The following is a 19263-nucleotide window of genomic DNA, read 5'->3' on the forward strand; positions in this document are numbered from 1 at the left end:
ATTCCTGCAAAAAATTACAGACACGCCGCCTTTCCCTGATGCTTCAAGGAGACTGCCGGGGTGTGAACCTCCTGCAGTTCAGAGGCGAAGCCCTTCACATCTCCGTCGGCTTCAGACAGCGGGCGGGGCTGAGGGGAGAGAGAGAGCTCAGAGCTCGCCCGCCCCGCCCCTCGCCGCGCGCGTCCCCGCCGCCGCCGCCGCGCGCCCCTCCCACAGCGCGCGACCCGGGCCGCCGCAAGCCAGGCTGGACGCGCGCGATCTCCTTGTCGCCGCGCGGGTGGGTGGGATCGTGGCGGAGCTCCGGGCGCCGGGGCAGGGGCGGGAGGGCGCCATGGCGGCAGCTGTGGCGGCGGCGTCCGGTCCCCGCGCCGCGGCGAGGTGAGGGGCCGCCTCTTATCCGCGGCTGAGGAGAACACAGCTGCCCGCCTGCCTTCCACGCGGGCCACGGCTCCGGCATGGCCGGGCTCATTAAGAAGCAGATCCTGAAGCACCTGTCCCGGTGAGAGAGCCAGCCCCGGCCCCAGCGGTCCTGGGCCCTTCCTCGCCCCCTTCGACCCTCCTCCCTGACGCCGTGCTCCTGGCCGGCCTCCCTCTCCTCAGCCCGGGCCGGGACTCGGCGGCGATCCCCGCCTCAACTCGAGCCGGACGGCCGCCTCCCCGCTCCGGTGGCCCCGAACGTTGTCACCACTCTGCTCTTCCCTGGCCCTGGGCCCTCCGGGACCCGACGCCCCTGCCCTTGCGCGGGTGCCCTGGCTCTCCTCCCCAGCCTAACAGCCCCCCGGCCCTCCCGACCCCAAGGGTCTCCTGACCGGCTGCGCGCACCCTCAGTTCCCACACCGCCGGGCAGGTTACCCCGTCCTCCCTTGCATGCCCCCCGGGCCCTCTGCCCGTCACTCCGTGGACCCCGCGGTTTCCATCCTTTCCTGCCCGCCCCGCTGTGTTTCCTCTTGGCTGAGGACCCGCTGCCCCTCCCTCGGGGCCGTCTGCCCGCCTCTTGACCCGCCCACCACCGCCACCCCGGCCTTCCTCTTCCTAGTTCTGCTCCGGGCTAGATCCTTCTTCCCCGGCCCCTTCTAAATAACGCTGTCACCCAGTCCTGCATAACCCATATTCCGTTCAGATTCCCAACCCCGACACTGGTTTCTCCTTCCCAGAAGCACCCAGCTCCTCCTCTTCATCGTCTGGCTGACCCTGTTGCATCACCCTTGAAAAAGCTAATCCTTGCACCCAGGGCCGTTCCTCTGATCTCCTTTCTCCTTCCTTTGCTTCTCTTCTCCTTATATAGACTAAATGGAGAAGGGCCATGAGAGTTGGGCATAAAGTTTCAACAACCTTCCCTTTAAGATGTGGAGGTTTTTTGACAGCCTGTGAAAAGAACTAACGACATCCACTTCTACTTTGCAATCATTTATTAAGCAATGTGATGTCCCTCAAGTCATTTGGACCCGAGCCAGGTGACAGGCAAAACAATTCAGTTGTAATTGGGTGACTGCTGATCCCTGACTACGATTGCAGGTTGTCAGAACTGGTGTCCACAAAAATTGGAAGCTAGCCTTTCAGTTCGTTTTCACTCCTTATTCCAGGCGGGGCTTGGTGATGCCTTAATACCTTTAGACAGCCGTTGTCTGTCACGTGGAAAGTGATCCAATCCCTGGCTCCACAGTGGTCAGTGGTTTTCAGGAGGTGCGAGTAGGGGGAGAAGCCAGTCACCATGGGACCCCAGACCTTGCACTCATGTGTCTTTCCTGGTCTTCTCATTGCCTTGGTGAGTGGTGTGTGAGACACTATTGCTGTCACTGCATCTCCTTTTCTGGCAGACACTGGCCAATTCACTGTTACTTTGATTTTAGACTTTAATTAGTCATTAGATTCAGATACATCTTTTGGTTAATCACCACACCATGTTTTAAAGGTAAAAGCAGATTGGAGGCTGGAGCTGGAAAGTGCCTTTGGACCCTTTACTTGGTTAATTCCCTAATATATTCTTTTTCAGGTAACATTCATTTGGGTGTTCCATAAATTTGGTTGTTCTGTGTAAAGACTTATGTGTAGGACTAATGATTGTGAAATGAGACAGAAAATTTAACTAAAGGAAAACCATTAATTTGTGTGAACACAGAATCAGAGAATTTTAAAGTTTAGAGATGACCTTACCTAACATAGCACTGTGTTTAAAAGCCCAGGCTCTTTCTGGTTTCTTTTTCTTTTTTTTTTTTTTTTTTAAGTCTTTATTGAATTTGTTACAATATTGCTTCTATTTTATGTTTTGGTTCTTTGGCCCCAGGCATGGGGGATCCTAGCTCCCCCACCAGGGATCGAACCCACACCCCCTGCCCTGGAAGGTGAAGTCTTAACCACAGGACCGCCAGGGAAGTCCTTTAGGTTTACTTTCTTTAACTGTAAAATGAGGATAATAATAGTATCCAACTCAAAGGGTTATTGTGAGGGTTATATGAGTTAATACACAAGGGCTTGGTGCAGTGCCTAGCACATAGTAAGTGCTCAATAAAACATGAGATATGGCTATTTTGGGGGCCACAACTTGTGTGACAATTTGATATAAGCCATAGACTTCTCCAGAAAAATCCACATACACAAACAAGTAATTTTTTATATAAGTTCCCCGGGGTGGGGGGGAGGGTTAAGAACCCCTTAAAGCACATGCCTTCACCCCATAAGGCATCTTGAGTGAATGCCCTGAATAATCCTTGACTAGTTCAACCTCTCATTTTATGGCTGAGGAAGGTAAAGCCTAGGAGGATAAATGACTTGCCTAAGTTGCAGTGGAAGGTAAGGTAGAGAAATGGAGTTCCCTGGCGGTCCAGTGGTCAGGACTCAGCGCTTTCACTGTTAAGGGCCCGGGTTCAATCCCTAGTCCGGGAGCTAGGATCCCACAAGCCCCATGGCCCGGCCAAAAAAAAAGGCAGAGAAATAGAACGCAGCTTTCTAATTCTGGTATACTTTCCCCATAGGACACTCATATTCTGTGCACCCTCTATGAAGATAGAGTTTTTAAAGAAAAATTTTAATGGTATATGCTGACACATTCAGTGAATCCTTAGTGAACAAAGTACCTCTTTTAGATGAATTAGGGATAGGTATGACAGACATTGGGAGAAGTTTCTTGTTTCCTCAGGGTTGTGTGGTTGACTGAGGAGGTAGGGGGAGAAGGTTATTCAGGGCTGCAATTTCAGGGCTCCGGGAAAAGTGCTAGGACATGGGTCTGATTGGGGGAAAGGTCAAACTCCTGAGGCCTTTCTGTTGGTTTAACTCGGAAAAGCTGCCTTAATCACATGTGACATTTGTGTCTTTGTATGGTCTCTACTACACATACAGAGGCCGGCCTGCCTGGAGGGGAACTATAGCTTCTGTGTCTTGCCAAACCTGATGGGGAAGGAGAGAGAAGAGAAGGGATACTGGGTTACTATATTAAGTAAATATTTATAGGTGTTTAATAATTACTTGTTGATGATGACAGTGCCGCTTGACCTGGAAGAGTGTCCTATAGCAGGAAGGATACCCCAGTGACTCACATATTATTTTTAATTTTGGTCATGAAGTTTCAGGTACTAAAGTTTCTTGTTGGAATGCATCCTACTTGTTAGTAGAGTATTTTGGTAAACAAGATTTGAAGGAGGTGATGTTCAAGATACTTTTGTTAAGTGTCTTGTCTAGGCCAAGCACTGATCTGGGCACTGGGGATTCAGGAGGAAAGAAGTATAAATCTCTTCTAAGGGCTTTAACCTATGGTTTGGGTGACTGCTGTTTAATACAAATAGCTTCAATGTACAGTATTCATTTAAATAAACCCAGGAGGAGACCTTTACTTAGAAACAAAAGTAATCATTTAAAAAATATCCAAAATTGATTTTTCACCGAATTAGATTATTCTTGTTTTAGAACACCTTAGCTAAGACCTTTTGTTATACAAGTAAGAAGAAATATGATAGATTGTAAAGTGAGTCAAGGGACTATGGCTCAGGAGAAGAGCGTTTTTTCTGGAGCCAGACAAGCTAGATTCACCTTCCAGCTCTGCCACTTAATGAACAGGGCAGCCTTTCTGAGCCTTAGTTTTCTTATCTGTAAAGGATGAGAATAAGGAAGAATACTACATGCTTTGCAGAATTTTTTGAGAATTGGGGATAAAGTATTTATTATAGTGCCTGGCATGGAAGTAGCGTTTAATAAAGAGTAGCTATTATCACATGGCCAGAGAATACACTTCCATGGTATGGGTGACATCAACTAATCCAACTGGCTCTTTTAGAAACCCATCAGAAGTCTGAATTATTTACTCAGAATGGCTGTGGGAAATGTGACCCCGAGTGACAAAGACGTGGCTGATAGACATGATAGATATTTTAAAAAACATAAGCATTAGGTGAAATTCAGAGGCATAGAAGATTTCAGAGTCCTTTCAGAGAATAAGAGAGCCTGACTGTGAGCTCAGCCCTCTGTTTCTGATCAGTGCCTCCACTCGTTTATACTCATCATCCTGGAGAGATCACTGGGCCAGCCTCTGGTGGACTGCTGGGAGCTGCAGGCTCAGAGAGGCTTGCCCTGCTTGCCCAGGGTCTGTTTAGGTGAAGGTTTGTAGGCCTAGTCTCAGCTTCCAGATCACGCCCCTTTATACTAGACTTCACTTATTGTCATCTTCATTTCCCAAATAATTATTTTGTGCATTTTCTGGCAGTAGTGCAATCATATATGTATTTGTTTCCTTCCTCATCTGGTTGCGTTGCTTCAGAATAAGCGCTTTTGTTTACTCAGCAAATATGTAATAGTAATAGCCAACTGTGCGAATAAGCATTTTACAAGTCTTATGATGACTAACCCTGTGAAGGAGACATTAGGCCCATTTTATCGATAAAGAAATGAAGCACAGAGAAGTTAAGTAACTTGCCCCAAATCATAACTAGTAAGTGATGGAACTGAGATTCTAACGCAGTCACTCCCATTCCAGAGCCGGGCTCCTTTTTTTTTTTAAATGCCTTATTAATCATCTGTTCTATTTTATTTATTTTTAAAAATTTTATTTATTATTTATTTTTGGTTGCTTTGGGTCTTCGTTGCTGTGCGCGGGCATTCTCCAGTTGCAGCGAGCGGGGGCTACTCTTTGTTGTAGTGCACGGGCTTCTCATTGCAGTGGCTTCTCTTGTTGCAGAGCATGGGCTCTAGGCATGCGGGCTTCAGAAGTTGCAACACACGGGCTCAGTAGTTGCGGATTGCGGGCTCTAGAGTGCAGGCTCAGTAGTTGTGGCGCACGGGATTAGTTGCTCTGCGGCATGTGGGATCTTCCTGGACCAGGGATCGAACCCATGTCCCCTGCATTGGCAGGTGGATTCTTAACCACTGCACCACCAGGGAAGTCCCCAGAGCCGGGCTCCTTAATCACTCTGCTGCTCTAATGCTTCTCATCTACTGAACATACTCTTGCCGCCAGCACCTATGTGAAGGAAGAGAATATTATCAGCACCAAGAAGCCCCCTTGTGTCCCTCCCATCATTACCTCTACCAAAGGGTAGCCACTGTCCTGATTTCTAACAGCAAAGATTAGTTTTGTCTTTTTTTGTAATTTATATAAATGGAATCACAGAATGTAGCTTTCATGTCTGGCTTCTTTACTTCAACATTATTTTTGTGAGGTTAATCTCTGTTGTATCAATTTGTAGATTTTTCATTTTCATTGCTGTCTAGTATTCTATTATGTGAATATACCTAAATGCATTTATACATTTTACTGTTGATGGACATTTGGATAGTTTCCCAGTTTAGGGCTATGCTGAATAGTGTTGTTAGGAACATTCTAGTACATGTCCTTTGGTGAACAAATGTATACATATTGGTTGGGGATATACCTAAGAGTGGAATTTCTGGGTTGTGGGATATGTATATGTTAAATTTTAATAGATATTGCCAAACAGTTTTCCAAAGTGGCTGTACCAATTTGCACTTCCACCAGAAATGTATGAGAGTTCTGGTTGCTCTATATCCTTGCCAACACTTGATATTTTTTATCTTTTTCATTTTAGTCATTCTGATGGGTATGTTTTGAAAATTTCTTTACTTCATCTGTGGTAAACCAGATGGCCACTTTATTTTTGCCTCTGTTTAATTTTCAAATTCTGATTTATTTGTAAATTTGAGTCACAAGCAAATGTCAGAACCTTGAAAACAGAAGATCTTTTTGGAGAAATGTTCAAATTGGGAGGTTCAATGAAAATAATTAGGGTAATTTGTAACCATTAACCTATAACATTTCTTGCTTGGAATGGATGTGATGCTTTGCTCCCTGTCAAAATAACAGTCATGTACCTTGAGAGAAAAGAGGGGCCGTTCTTTAGGCGTTTGAGTTTTTGTTAAATATTTGGTCTTCAGACTACCCTGGATATTAAATAATTTCATTCTGTTCTATAAGCTTAGTACCCCATTGGCATAGTCTTTTATCTTTACTAAAGAAACTAAAATTTGAATTTCATAGTTTTTGTATTAGAGTCTTTACAACTTTCCAAGGATGATTCTCTTTTATCATAAAGTGGTTATCTTGTGTCTTAAAAAGTAGCATTTATAAGCAATAAAAATTTCAAATCAGTACTGTCATATGTATCTGACGTACAAAGCTTAATGTATGATTCACAAATAATGAAATTAGCTGCTTTGAAAAATTGAGAGGCATGTCATTGTAGTAGAAAGAACCAGGACTTTGGATTCTAAAAGGTGGCTGTATGTTCTGACTCTGCTACTTGTAAACTGGTGTTCAGCAAGTATTTTTGCTTCTTGAAGCTTCAGTTTTCTCATCTGTAAAATGGGGGATAATAATGCACTCTGTTGTTTTGAGGATTAGAAATAATGTATAAAAGTGCCTGATACTGAAAAAGTATTCAATGAACAGTGACTACTACTTATCTTACTAAAGTTGCTCAAGAGAGATCACTAACAGTGCCTAACTTACCCAAATGTCTAATTCTTTAGATATTTAAGAATTATGTTTCTTAGTATTTTAACACGGAGAGGTAGAGATGAATGCTCTGTATCACTGCTTAAGGAGAGAAGGAAACAAGGGCTGGTCCCGCTTATCATTTTTTTCTTATCAAGGCACACTACAAGATAAACTTTGACCTCAGCATAGGTGAAATACTTGAAATGTAATACTGGGTTGGGTCCTTAGAAGATTTAATTATCCAAAGTTTAAGAAGATAGCGCAATCATATACTGTATTCTCACAGTGAAAAAAAAATTAGAGGTCATTTAGTTACCCTCACCTAATATAAAGCCTGGTTGAATAATAATCTGTTAAGTATGGCATTAATTGCTGAAAAAAAAAAAGGTTCTTTTTATCACAGCTTAATTCTCTACAACCACTGGAGTGTGACCTCCATATGGCAGGGATTATGTCCTTTGGCTACTTTGAAAACCAGAGAGTCTGAAGATGTTTTGAGTGGGTGAAGTGGGTGCAGGAGAAGGTATGTGGAGTGGGAGTGCATAGTTATACTCAGGGAACCATAGACCGGAGCAGGAGTGGGGGTGGGAGAGCAGAAGGGCAAGGAATCCAATTCACCCAGTATCATTAAGGGACCTTTTGTCTTTGTGTGATGAAGCAAGTGCTATGGTGCTGATTATAGATGCTAAAGAACATTTCCCAATATTTATAAGCAGTGGAATCAATCAATATCTGTAGTAAATGGAAAAACTAAGGTGTAAAAATAATTCACATTAGCAAGTTAGGTAAAGGGTATGTAGTTTGTACCTTCTTGCCACAAAAATAAGGACTAGATGTATTATAAATTATTTGTTGATTGACGTTGTTTTATTCGCCCACAGCAATGATCATTTTACATGTATACTCAGTCTTTATAGTGCCTTGGAGATATATCTATATCTATATATCTGTATCTATATCTATATCTATATCTATCTATCTTGGATGTCAGCCCATCATTTAAAGAATGAGAACACTGATGGTGAGAGGTCAGTGTATTTAAGTCTCTGACTTATGGAAGTGTTATGTTCTCAAAATTTATTTCTAAGTTTGAAATTTGGAGTGTGTGGTCCAGTAGTAGAAATAGTGTTATAAATGTTGAATAGGTTCCCAGTTAGCCCACAAAAGCAATAGTGTGTTAATTATATACAATATAAGCTCACTAGATGGAGATCTGGGTCTTGATTGTTAGGGAACCATTTGAAGGAGGCGGGGAGATGAAGAAGAAGAAGAAAACGTTTTTCTTTCCCATTCCTTGGAGTAAGATCTTTTAGATCGTTGAGATCATTGTATCTCAGCAAGGACTTTTTATTTTGGTTGTGATTGAGGAGTGTGACCAGCATTTAATGAGTGGGCTGGAGATGCTGACGTCATGCAGTATGCAGAATCATTTCACACAAAGAAGGATTGTCCTTTGTCTTTTTAAAAATTAATTATTTATTTACTTTTGGCCGCACCAAGTGGCTTACGGGATCTCAGTTCCCCGACCAGGGATTGAACCTGGGCCACGGCAGTGAAAGCCCAGAATCCTAACCATTAGGCTACTAGGGAACTCCCTGTCCTTTGTCCTTTTTGACTTCTGAATGTTTGTTAGATGTTTACAGAGGTGAATTACCTGTTTAGATTATATAAGCCTACTTACATGTAAACACAAAGTACTGCACAGATTTTTTTTTTTCTTTTTGGCCGCTCTGCACAGCTTGTGGGATCTTAGTTCCCTGACCAGGAATCGAACCCGTGCCCCCTGCAGTGGAAGCATGGAGTCCTAACCACTGGACCACCAGGGAATTCCCTGCATAGCTTTAAACTAGAGTGAATGTTCCAGGACTGCAGCTACCATGGGGGAAGATTGTTTTGAATGTTATTTTAGAAAATGTTGTCACTCTTGGCAATACCACTCTTAGAGTTGAGTCTGTTAGGGCTGAGAACCACTGAGTTAGTCTGGAATCTGAAATAGCTCAAGTTTGCTCTTGATATACTTGCTCTTCTCTCCTTTATGTCTCTTTCCCACCTCCTAAGGCCCCCCTTCTCATGCACCCATTGCCCCGGTTCTACCCTCAGTCCTCTGCTACCATATCCCCCTACCCTCAGGCCTATATGCTCTGCTCCCTTTACTATCTCACCAAAATTCCCAGTTCATTAGAATATATGATTTCACCCATCTCAAGGGGAGGAGTAGAGAACATACTTGGGAGCAGGAACGCTATTCTAACTAGACCAACTCTAATTCATAATATGTCCTACAGGGTCAGCTCCCCTAAGCTACTCTTACTTTCATAGCTCCTCAATCCACAGATACTCTGGAAGCTCCAAGTTTGTTTTTTATTTTCCAAAAGCGGTTTTTGTTGCAGTGGCAGTGAGGATGGGGCAGGGGTCTGGGCAGCAGGGGTCTGGGCACTGGTATGTGTGAGTCATTTGAAAGTTGGGGAGTTCTGAAATGTAGACAATCCAGATAGGGATGGGCTAAGTTCATTCAAGCTGACTTCCTCCCGCCATCTGGTGTAGTGCTTTCCCAGGCAGAGCTGAAAATACCTGTTTTTCTGAAAAAAAACAAGCTGAAAATGCGTTTCCCTTTTCTAAGAGAAATCTGTTTTTCTTTCTTCTCTCTCTGTGTCTCTTTTTTTGAAATCTGTGTTTTTTAACCTGAGCGAAAGAAGGGGCTGCAGTGTTCAGGAACTCATTTCAGTTGAGGAAATGACTTGACAGAGGTCGATGTGAAGTTCGAGGCCTGGCAGTGTATTGGGGGATAGCCTTTTGCTGAACTCAGCAGAGCCTTGCTCTCTCCCTCCCTTTCAGGTGGAGTTGGCTGTGGCTCCTCAGTCCTTGGAGCTGCAGGTAGTGTCTCAGCCATTCTCAGATGCGGAGTCTGGCCTTCTGCTCAGCTAGCCCCTGGCTCTTGGCTGTCTTTGAGGACTCTGATTCTGAGACCATTTATTCATTAATTCTTCCCAGAAACTTTTATTGACCACCTGCATTGTATGCCAAGCATCAGGAACTCACAGAGAAATGAGACAAAATTCCTGCTCAGAGACTTAACTGCCTATAGAGACAAGTAGGCCTGTAAACAATAAGCCCAGTAGAGCATTCAGAAGTATCCGCGGAGCCAGTGGGGCACAGACAGTCGGGGTAGAAAGGTGATGCCAGGCAGAGTTTGCTGCATGAGCGGTGGTACTGGGTTGAGAAGCGGCAGGTACATTTAGGAGACTGCATGTGGTTCTGCATCACTGAAATGTGGGGTTAGGGGTGAAACACAGCTAGAAATTATGTTGGAAGGATAGAGCCTAGGTCGTAGAGGCCTGAATACTATGCCAAGGCATCTGGATTAGGCTCAGCTTGTTCTTTGTTGCCATCGACCAGCGTCCGAGGCACCTGGAGCTTCTCCATATTCCTCTGCCTCTGTTGACTTTGTTTAAAGTCAGAAAGATGGTTTAGTGTGGGCAAGGCTGCAAGTTCTTGAGCCAGATTGCCTGATCTTGAATCCCAGTTTGGTAGCTCTGTGACCTTGGGCAAGTTATTTAACCTTTCTATGCCTAGGTTTCCTCATCTATAAATTGGAGACAATGGTTGTCTTTTATATCATGGGGTCATTGAGAGAAATAAATTAATTAAAAATGTATAAGAAAGTGCTTAGGACAGTGCCTGGAATAGAGTAAGCAATTAAATGTTAGCTGTTACTTTAAAAATAATTTTTGTTCTCAGAGAAATATCTTCTTTCTTTTTCATTTTTCTAATGTTATTTTTTTTATCATAAAAGCTTTTAGATAGAGCTTTTAGAATATACTTAACCTCTCTCTTTCTCTCCTTTTTAAAAACCTTGCACTTTCTAATTATCGCAATGGGGAAGGGTGTGCCTTCTAACCTCAGCTTCACAGCTTATATTTATTTCTGTGTTTACAGATGGCACTCTTAAACCTGGTTTAACATGTCTGGATAATCAGACATATTATAGTTGATTTGCAATGTGTGAAAGAATGTGATAGATTTTTGGATATACCCCTTAGTTCATTCCACTTATTTGGCAATTATCATTTATTTGCTTCTTATTATCAGTAAACATTAATTGAACATCCTTATCCTGGACTTTGTGTTAGACAAAGATCTAAATGACACAGTTCTAGCTTTCAGGGAGCTCATAGTCCTCCTTAGAGACATTTGTTTTTATTTTAAACTCTTCATTGTATCTTCCACAGCTACTTTTTACGGTTTGAACCTACTAACTCTTAGTTGACTGTGCTGCTATCTTAGGTATTTGTTCATTAAATGATCCCTAGGGGAAACTACTCAAAGGTTTGACAGGGCTTTTCTTTCTCCATCAGATGTGGAATAACTCAATTTGAGCAGTCTGTGCCTCTTAAAATAAGCATATGTGTTGGTCAAAATTAGGGCCCATTCTGCTAAAAACTTAAGGACAGCCTCAGTGTATGGTGTGGTTTTCCTTTTTCCTCAGTTTCCTCCTAGGGCAATTTTTAAAACTCAGATAATCTGCCTGCTACACTTCTCTAATTAGATATTTAAGGCTATACCACAAAGATCTCTTCTCATTCAATAGCAAATAACCAACAGTGCCCGTTAATGGAATAGGCCTTTCTTTTCTGAGCATTAGCAAGTACACTTTCACTTGGTTAAACCAAGTGCTTGTGTATAAGTTTTTAAATTAGAAATACAATATTCGGATTTCATTAATTCTTACTCTTGATGTAAGCTTGAGAATTGTCATGACATGGAAGTAAAAGAAATTAAGGGGAATATGTTAGGATGACAAATGTTTCTAACAAAGTGAGAAATGCCAAGACTTGGGTCATGAGGTGTAATATCTTCAAGACCAGCGTAGGGGAAATAATTTGGGACCCAGTCGCTATGGGAACTGAATGGTTGGAGAATTAAGAGAGGGCAGAGTGCAGCTGTCTCTGAGTTACAGTTGATGAGGAGCCCCCCTATCCCAGTCCTAATTCTAGAATGATCAATAAAAGGGTATGTAGAAAAGACAATGGATAAGAAATTGCAGCCATATTCCAGGTGATGGTCAAATATGTTAACAGTCAATTAGATGAGGAGTCGATAGGTAACATGCCTTATTTACCTGCCTGGACCCTTGCTAGTGGACCAAATTACAAATATTAAATTCCAGAAGAAGACTAGCTCAAACCAGACAGGGTATTAGTGTTTCAGCTAAACAGACTAGAAAGGCTCCAGGCTTAGAGGAGGGAATTAGAATGTTCATCAGGACTATTGTTAAGAATTAAGGAAAGATAACCTCTCTAGAATCTCCAGAATATTGGATGGCTTAATATTGGGATGGGGAGTAGGGTAAATAGGAGTGCTTCAAATTACCAAGCTACCATGGGTACGGGGAAATTTTTACAATTGGTTATAATTGTTGAGATTGTGAATCAGTATCATGTCTATGATGGGAAACTTGGCAATATCTGTCAAAATGTAAAATGTGCAGTTCCAATTCTATGAATTCATCCTACGAAGGAATCAAACAAGTGAGAAAAACCTACATGGCTATTTAATGAAATGAATGTAAAAGAGAAATCAGTAGGGACTTTATTAAATAGATTATAGTGCATCTATGGGACTTCTGTGGTAGTCCAGTGGTTAAAAATCCGCCTTCTGATGGGGGGAAGGGATAGTCAGGGAGTTTGGGATTGACATGTACACACTGCTATATTTAAAATGGATAACCAACAAGGACCTACTGTATAGCAGAGGGAACTCTGCTCAATGTTATGTGGCAGCCTGGATGGGATGGGGAGTTTGTAGGAGAATGGATACATGCATATGTATGGCTGAGTCCCTTTGCTGTGCACCTGAAACTATCACAACATTGTTAATCAGCTGTACTCCAATATAAAATAAAAAGTTAAAAAAAAAAAGAATCTGCCTTCCAATGCAGGAGACACGGGTTCGATCCATGATCGGGGAACTAAGATCCCACATGCCATGGGGAAGCTAAGCCCCAGCGCTGCAACTACTGAGCACACAGGCCACAGCTACAGAGCCCACGTGCTCTAGAGCTCGACTGCCACAATTAGAGAGAAGCCCGTGCGCTGCAGCAGAGGATCCCACATGCCGCAGTGAAGATGCTGCATGCCGCCCTCAGACTTGACGCAGCCAAAAAATAATAAATAAATAAATAAATAAATAAATATTTTTAAAATTACAGTGCATCTATACAGAGGTATCGTTTATAGATAACTCTCCAATTATTAAAAAGCATTAAAAATTTGACTATAAAATACCCAAGGTATTCACTGAAGAAAAAAGAAAGTTTTAGTAGAATATGTATGGAATAATTGTCTATCTACATATATAATTACTGCCTACATATATAATTACTTCTATATAGTGGAAACTGTCATTTTCTCTTTATACCTTTTTATATTGCTTTACAATTTTATGATAAGCACTTCACCAGCAGACCAAGAAGATGACTTATCTATTACCCTTTACTGCCCTGCTCTGAGAGGGTGCATTTGTGCACATCTAGTCATATGTATTTTTGGTAACTCACATCATGGTTGCCTCTTGGGGAGAACGTGATGAGAGCTAGAAGAAAAGGGTTCTACTTCTAATAATATAGGAGTATCTTATATTGATCTAACCCTCCCTCATGTAACAATTATGAACTCTGGGTAGTATGTAAAAAGCAACAACTCAAGGACTTTGGAAAGTGACCAAATGAAGCAGAAACTGACAGGGAACTTGAAAGAAGGGAACTGTACTGGGTAAGATTCTCACTTATATAGCTTTTTGCCTGAGGACACTCCCCAGTTTGCATGGTGGGTGATGGCTAGCACTCAAGCAAAAGTCTGCAGTCTTACTAGCTTGGGGAGTCAGAGAGTGGAGTTCAGGGCTATAAGAGGGGCTGGAAAATGAGGGAATAAATCTCAGAAAGAAGGGAGCAGACTTCCCTGGTGGCACAGTGGTTAAGAATCCACCTGCCAGTGCAGGAGACACGGGTTCGATCCCTGGTCCGGGAAGATACCACATGCTGCAGAGCAACTAAGCCTGTGTGCCACAACTACTGAGCCTGCACTCCAGAGCCCGTGAGCCACAACTACTGAGCCCATGTGCCATAACTACTGAAGCCCGCATGCCCTAGAGCCTGTGAGCCACAACTACTGAGCCCACATGCTGCAACTACTGAAGCCGCATGCCTAGAGCCCATGCTCTGCAACAGGAGAAGCCACCACAATGATAAGCCTGTGCACTGCAATGAAGAGTAGCCCCCACTCGCTTCAACTAGAGAAAGCCCGCGTGCAGCAATGAAGACTCAATGCAGCCAAAAAGAAAAAAAAAAAAAAGAATAAAGAGATTTGCAATTATAAAAAAAAAAAAAAAGGAAGGGAGCAACAGAAGAGGAAGCCCTAAAATCTGCTTTAATCCTTGACATGCATGGGGGAAGACTCCATGGAGACTGGAAAGGCAATGGTTGAAAGCTGAAAGAATTGAGCTGAGATTCAGCTTCTGTCCACCACAGGGAAGACAGAGTTTGGAGTATGAATCTAGCTGAGTTAATTGCTCAACAGAACAAAATTCTTCAAAGGGAGATTGACAGAATCCAGAATCTCAATAATGTCCAGTGTACAATAATAAATGACTACATGTGTAATAAAGGAAAATATGACTCATTGTCCAGAGAATGGCAGTCAATAGAAATGACCCCAAGATGACTCAGATGTTGGAATTATCAGACAAGGACTTTAAAGCAAACTTGGTAGTAGTAAATAAACTTGGTAGTAATAAATATCAGACAAGGACTTTAAAGCAAACTTGGTAACAAATGGAGAATGTGAGCAGAGAAATGGAAAGTATAAAAAGAACCAAATATAAAATCTAGAACTTAAAAGTACAGTATCTGAAATGAAATATTTATTGGACTTGCTCAGAGCAGATTGGAGATGGCTAAAGAAAGGGTCAGTGAACTTGAAAATAGAGCAGTAGGAATTATCTACTCTGAAGAAAAGATTGAAAAACAAAAACAGCCTCAGTGACTATGGAACAATATTAAAATATGTGTAATTGGAGTCCTAGAAGGAGAGAAGAGAGAATAAGATACATGGCAGATTATATTTTCCAAAGATGGCTACAACGATATCTGTCACCTTACATGTTTTTCTCTTGGCCCTAGTGGCTTTCTTGTAACCAACTGAATGGGGGTGGAAGTGACATCCAAGCTACATGAAGCAACTACACGTAGGTGTGCAGTCAACAGTCCCAGCTGAGCCCAGCCTTTGAGACATTACAGCTCAGGGCCCATCCATGTGAATGAAGAGGGCTCCAGGTGATCCCAGCTCCCAGCCATTCATTTCTTCCCAGGTGAGGCCCCAGATATCATGAATCAGGGAAAAACAATCCTAGTTATCCCTTGAATGGATTTCTAATGCACAGAATGTGTGAGCTTAATAAAATGCTTACTGTTTTATGGCGCTAGGAGTAATTTGTTATGCTGCAGTAGATAACTAAAACAAGACAAAAAATTTCTGAATAATGGCTGACAACTGAATAATAAAAAAACAAGTAACCAACTTAAAAATGGGCAGAGTATCTGAATAGACATGGCCACAAATACATGAAAAGATATTCAACATCATGAGACCATCAAGGAAATGCAAATCAAAACCACAATGGCTGGACAGGAATAAAGACGCAGATGTAGAGAATGGACTTGAGGACACAGGGAAGGGGAAGGGTAAGCTGGGACAAAGTGAGAGAGTAGCTGGGACAAAGTGAGAGAGTGGCATGGACATATATACACTACCAAATGTAAAATAGGTAGCTAGTGGGAAACAGCCACATAGCACAGGGAGATCAGCTCAGTGCTTTGTGACCACCTAGAGGGGTGGGATAGAGAGGGTGGGAGGGAGACCCAAGAGGGAGGAGATATGGGGATATATGTATATGTATAGCTGATTCACTTTGTTATAAAGCAGAAACTAACACACCATTGTAAAGCAATTTTACTCCAATAAAGATGTTAAAAAACAAAAACAAAAACCACAATGGCTACTAGGATGGCTATAATGAAAAAGACAGATAATAACAAGTGATGGTGAGGATATGGAGAAATTAGAACTCTCAAATACTGCTGGTAGGATTGCAAAATGGTACAACCACTTTGGAAAATAGGCAGTTCCTCAAAAAGTAAAACAGTCACCGTTTGACCCAGCAATTCTACTCCTAAGTGTATGTCTAACAGAAATAAAATTGTTAAGTCCACAAAAAACCTTGTATTTGCTTTTTTTTGGCTGCACTAGGTCTTAGTTACGGCATGCGGGATCTTTAGTTGCAGCATGTGAACTTTTAGTTGAGGCATGTGGGATCTAGTTCCCTGACCAGGGATCAAACCCAGGCCCCCTGCATTGGGAATGTGCAGTCTTAACCACTGGACCACCAGGGAAGTCCTGTACTTGCATTTTCATAGTAGCATTATTCATAATATTCTCTAAGTGGAAATAACCCAAATGTCTCTCAACTGATGAATGGATAAACAAAATGTGACATATTCATGCAATGGAATATTCTTGGCTATAAAAAAGAATGAAGTGCCGATTCATGTTACAACATAGATGAACTTTGAAAACAGTATGCTAAGTGAAAGAAGCTAGTCACAAGAGACCATATATTGTATGGTTCCATTTATATTAAATGTCCAGAATAGGCAAATCTATAGAGACAAAAAATAGAATGACAGTTGTCTAGCTTTGGGAGGGATGGGGAGATTGGGGGTGATAGCTGCAGGGTATGGCTTTTTTTTCCTTGAGGGAGGTAGTGAAAATTGATGAAGCTTATGGTTGTACAACTATGTGACTATACTAAAAAAATTGTACATTTTAAATGGATGTATATATGGTATGTTAATGATATTTCAAAAGAGCTGTAACAGAGAGAGAGAGAGTGGGAGAAATAATGTCTAAAAATGTTCAAGCTTGGTGAAAAACAGATTTATTGAATCCAAGAAGCTCAGTGAACTCTAAGCAGGATAGATCCAAAGAAAACCACCCCAGGCACATCACAGTTACATTGCTGAAATCTAAAGATAAAGAGAAAAACTTGAAAGCAACCAGAGAAAAATGCCTCATCACAGAAAGGAGAACATCGATATGAATTAATGGCTGACTTCTCATCAGTAACAAAAGAGGCAAGAAGACAATGGGATGATATCTTTAAAATGCTTAAAGGAAGAAACTCAGCCTGGAATTCCATATCCAGCTAAAATGTCCTTTAAAAATGGAAGGTGAAAAAAAGACTGTGTTTATTTATTTACTTATTTATGCATGCATGCATGCATGCTGCATTGGGTCTTAGTTGCCGTACATGGGATCTTCCATTGTGGCACACAGGCTTCTCTCTAGTTGAAGTGTGCGGGCTCCAGAGTGCATGGGCTCAGTAGTTTGCAGCACACGGGCTCTCTCGTTGAGGTGCGCGAGCTCAGTAGTTGTGGCACGGGGGCTTAGTTGCCCTGTGGCATGTGGGATCTTAGTTCCCTGACTAGGGATCGAACCTGTGTCCCCTGCACTGGAAGGCAGATTCTTTAGCCCTGGACCACCAGGAAAGTCCCTGGACTAAGTGATTATTTAAGATCCCTTCTAGCTCTGAAATTCTGTGACTCTGCAAATCTAAGAATTCTCACTTCCCATCATTGTGGTACATGTAAAGATGTCTGAGAGCCTTTCTCTGTTGTCTCTTTGGCAGATTGCAGTTCTCTGGCAGAAATGAAACCTGATCAAAATCTGTTTTTCCATCTTGATTTCATCTTAGCTTCTATGCTCTGTAACAGTAACAGATGGCCAGAAAATGTTTTCCCACATTCTTGAAGTGGAATAAATAGCAGGCTTCCATTAGCCTTTTCAGCCACCCTTGGACTCAGTGATGTCATCCTCTATTAGGAGCACAAATGCTGAATGAAATTTTTACCAGGGGTTGTTGGATGGTTTCCGATTAGATCTCAGATCAGTGGTTTCTTTGGTTGAGTAGACCTCCACAAACCTCTCCCGCGACTGGCCCCATGGGTCACCTTTTCACCTATTCTTTGTTATTATAAAATGCGGACAAAATCAGTTGAGGAATTCTTACTGCATTTTTGAGAAGCTGGTAAGGTAATAGCCATTTTTGTTGACTCCTAAAAGTAAATTGATAAATTAAAAAGCAAATCTATGTTATATCATTATTACTGTTATGGGAGGACAGCCCGTGGTGGTCCAGCATAACCTGCCTGTACTGTCAGCAGTCCTTAGAGCATAAGTAAAGAACTCTTGGTGGTTTCGTGTGTTCAGTTTTTGATGATTACTTACTAACTTACTTGCATATTTGATCATAGAGCTGATGGCACAGTAACCTGTGTGGTCTCTTGTTAGTGTCTTGGTAGAGACTGGGCATTACTGCTGGTATGGTGGTGACTTAGCCCTGGGCATACTTAAGAAAGATTTTATTAATCTGATTTGTTTGGCAAAGTGCAGAGACATTTTTAATGGAGTTACACTATAACTTTACCCCCCCCCAAACAGATTTATTCTTCTTATACAGGTTAAGTAGTCCATGGTAGGTTGTAAAAGGGAAAAGCTGTCCTCTAACCATTTCTGAGATAGCTTATAAATTCATTCTGTGCCAGATGTGTTTTAGAGGAACATATTACTGAGTGAAAATGTTACTAGAAGTAAGACAGTCCAGTGAGCAGAGCTGGCTTCATGCTTTTCCTCTGCCTCTTCCTGCCCTGTCACCTTGGGCAAATGACTTCACATCTGAGCCTCATGTTCTTCCTCTTTATTTTTTTTAACATCTTTATTGGAGTATAATTGCTTTACAATGTTATGTTAGTTTCTGCTGTATAACAAAGTGAATCAGCCATATGTATACATATATCCCCATATCCCCTCCCTCTCCCACACCTCTAGGTGGTCACAAAGCACCGAGCTGATCTCCCTGTGCTATGCAGCTACTTCCCACTAGCTATCTATTTTACATTTGGTAGTGTATATATGTCAATGCTACCCTCTCACTTGTCCCACTTTACCCTTCTCCCTCCCCGTGTCCTCAAGTCCATCCTCTATGTCTGCATCTTTATTCCTGTCCTGCCCCTAGGTTCATTAGAACCATTGCTCTTCCTCTTTAAAGACTTTTTTTTTTAAATTTATTTATTTATTTATTTCTGGCTGTGTTGGGTCTTTGTTTCTGTGCGAGGGCTTTCTCCAGTTGCGGCAAGCGGGGACCACTCTTCATCGCGGTGCGCGGGCCTCTCACTGTCGCGGCCTCTCCTGCCGCGAAGCACAGGCTCCAGA

The 19263-nt window shown here is 42.3% G+C and overlaps 1 protein-coding gene across 3 annotated transcripts in view; it reads left to right on the forward strand.

Annotated features, from left to right (window-relative positions):
* The first annotated feature begins 255 nt into the window (after positions 1–255).
* Positions 256–19263, forward strand: part of BLTP3A (bridge-like lipid transfer protein family member 3A) — a 61200-nt gene continuing 42192 nt past the window's right edge. Inside the window, exon 1 of one of the 3 annotated variants that reach the window (XM_007198003.2) lies at positions 256–499. In XM_007198003.2, coding sequence (XP_007198065.2) covers positions 456–499 — 44 coding nt within the window. In that variant the 5' untranslated portion in view covers positions 256–455. The remainder of the gene's footprint in view (positions 500–19263) is intronic. The other 2 variants (XM_007198004.2, XM_007198005.2) reach the window with 2 other exon arrangements.

Source organism: Balaenoptera acutorostrata, chromosome 10 (genome assembly GCF_949987535.1).
Source record: "Balaenoptera acutorostrata chromosome 10, mBalAcu1.1, whole genome shotgun sequence".
Taxonomy (NCBI): Eukaryota; Metazoa; Chordata; class Mammalia; order Artiodactyla; family Balaenopteridae; genus Balaenoptera; species Balaenoptera acutorostrata.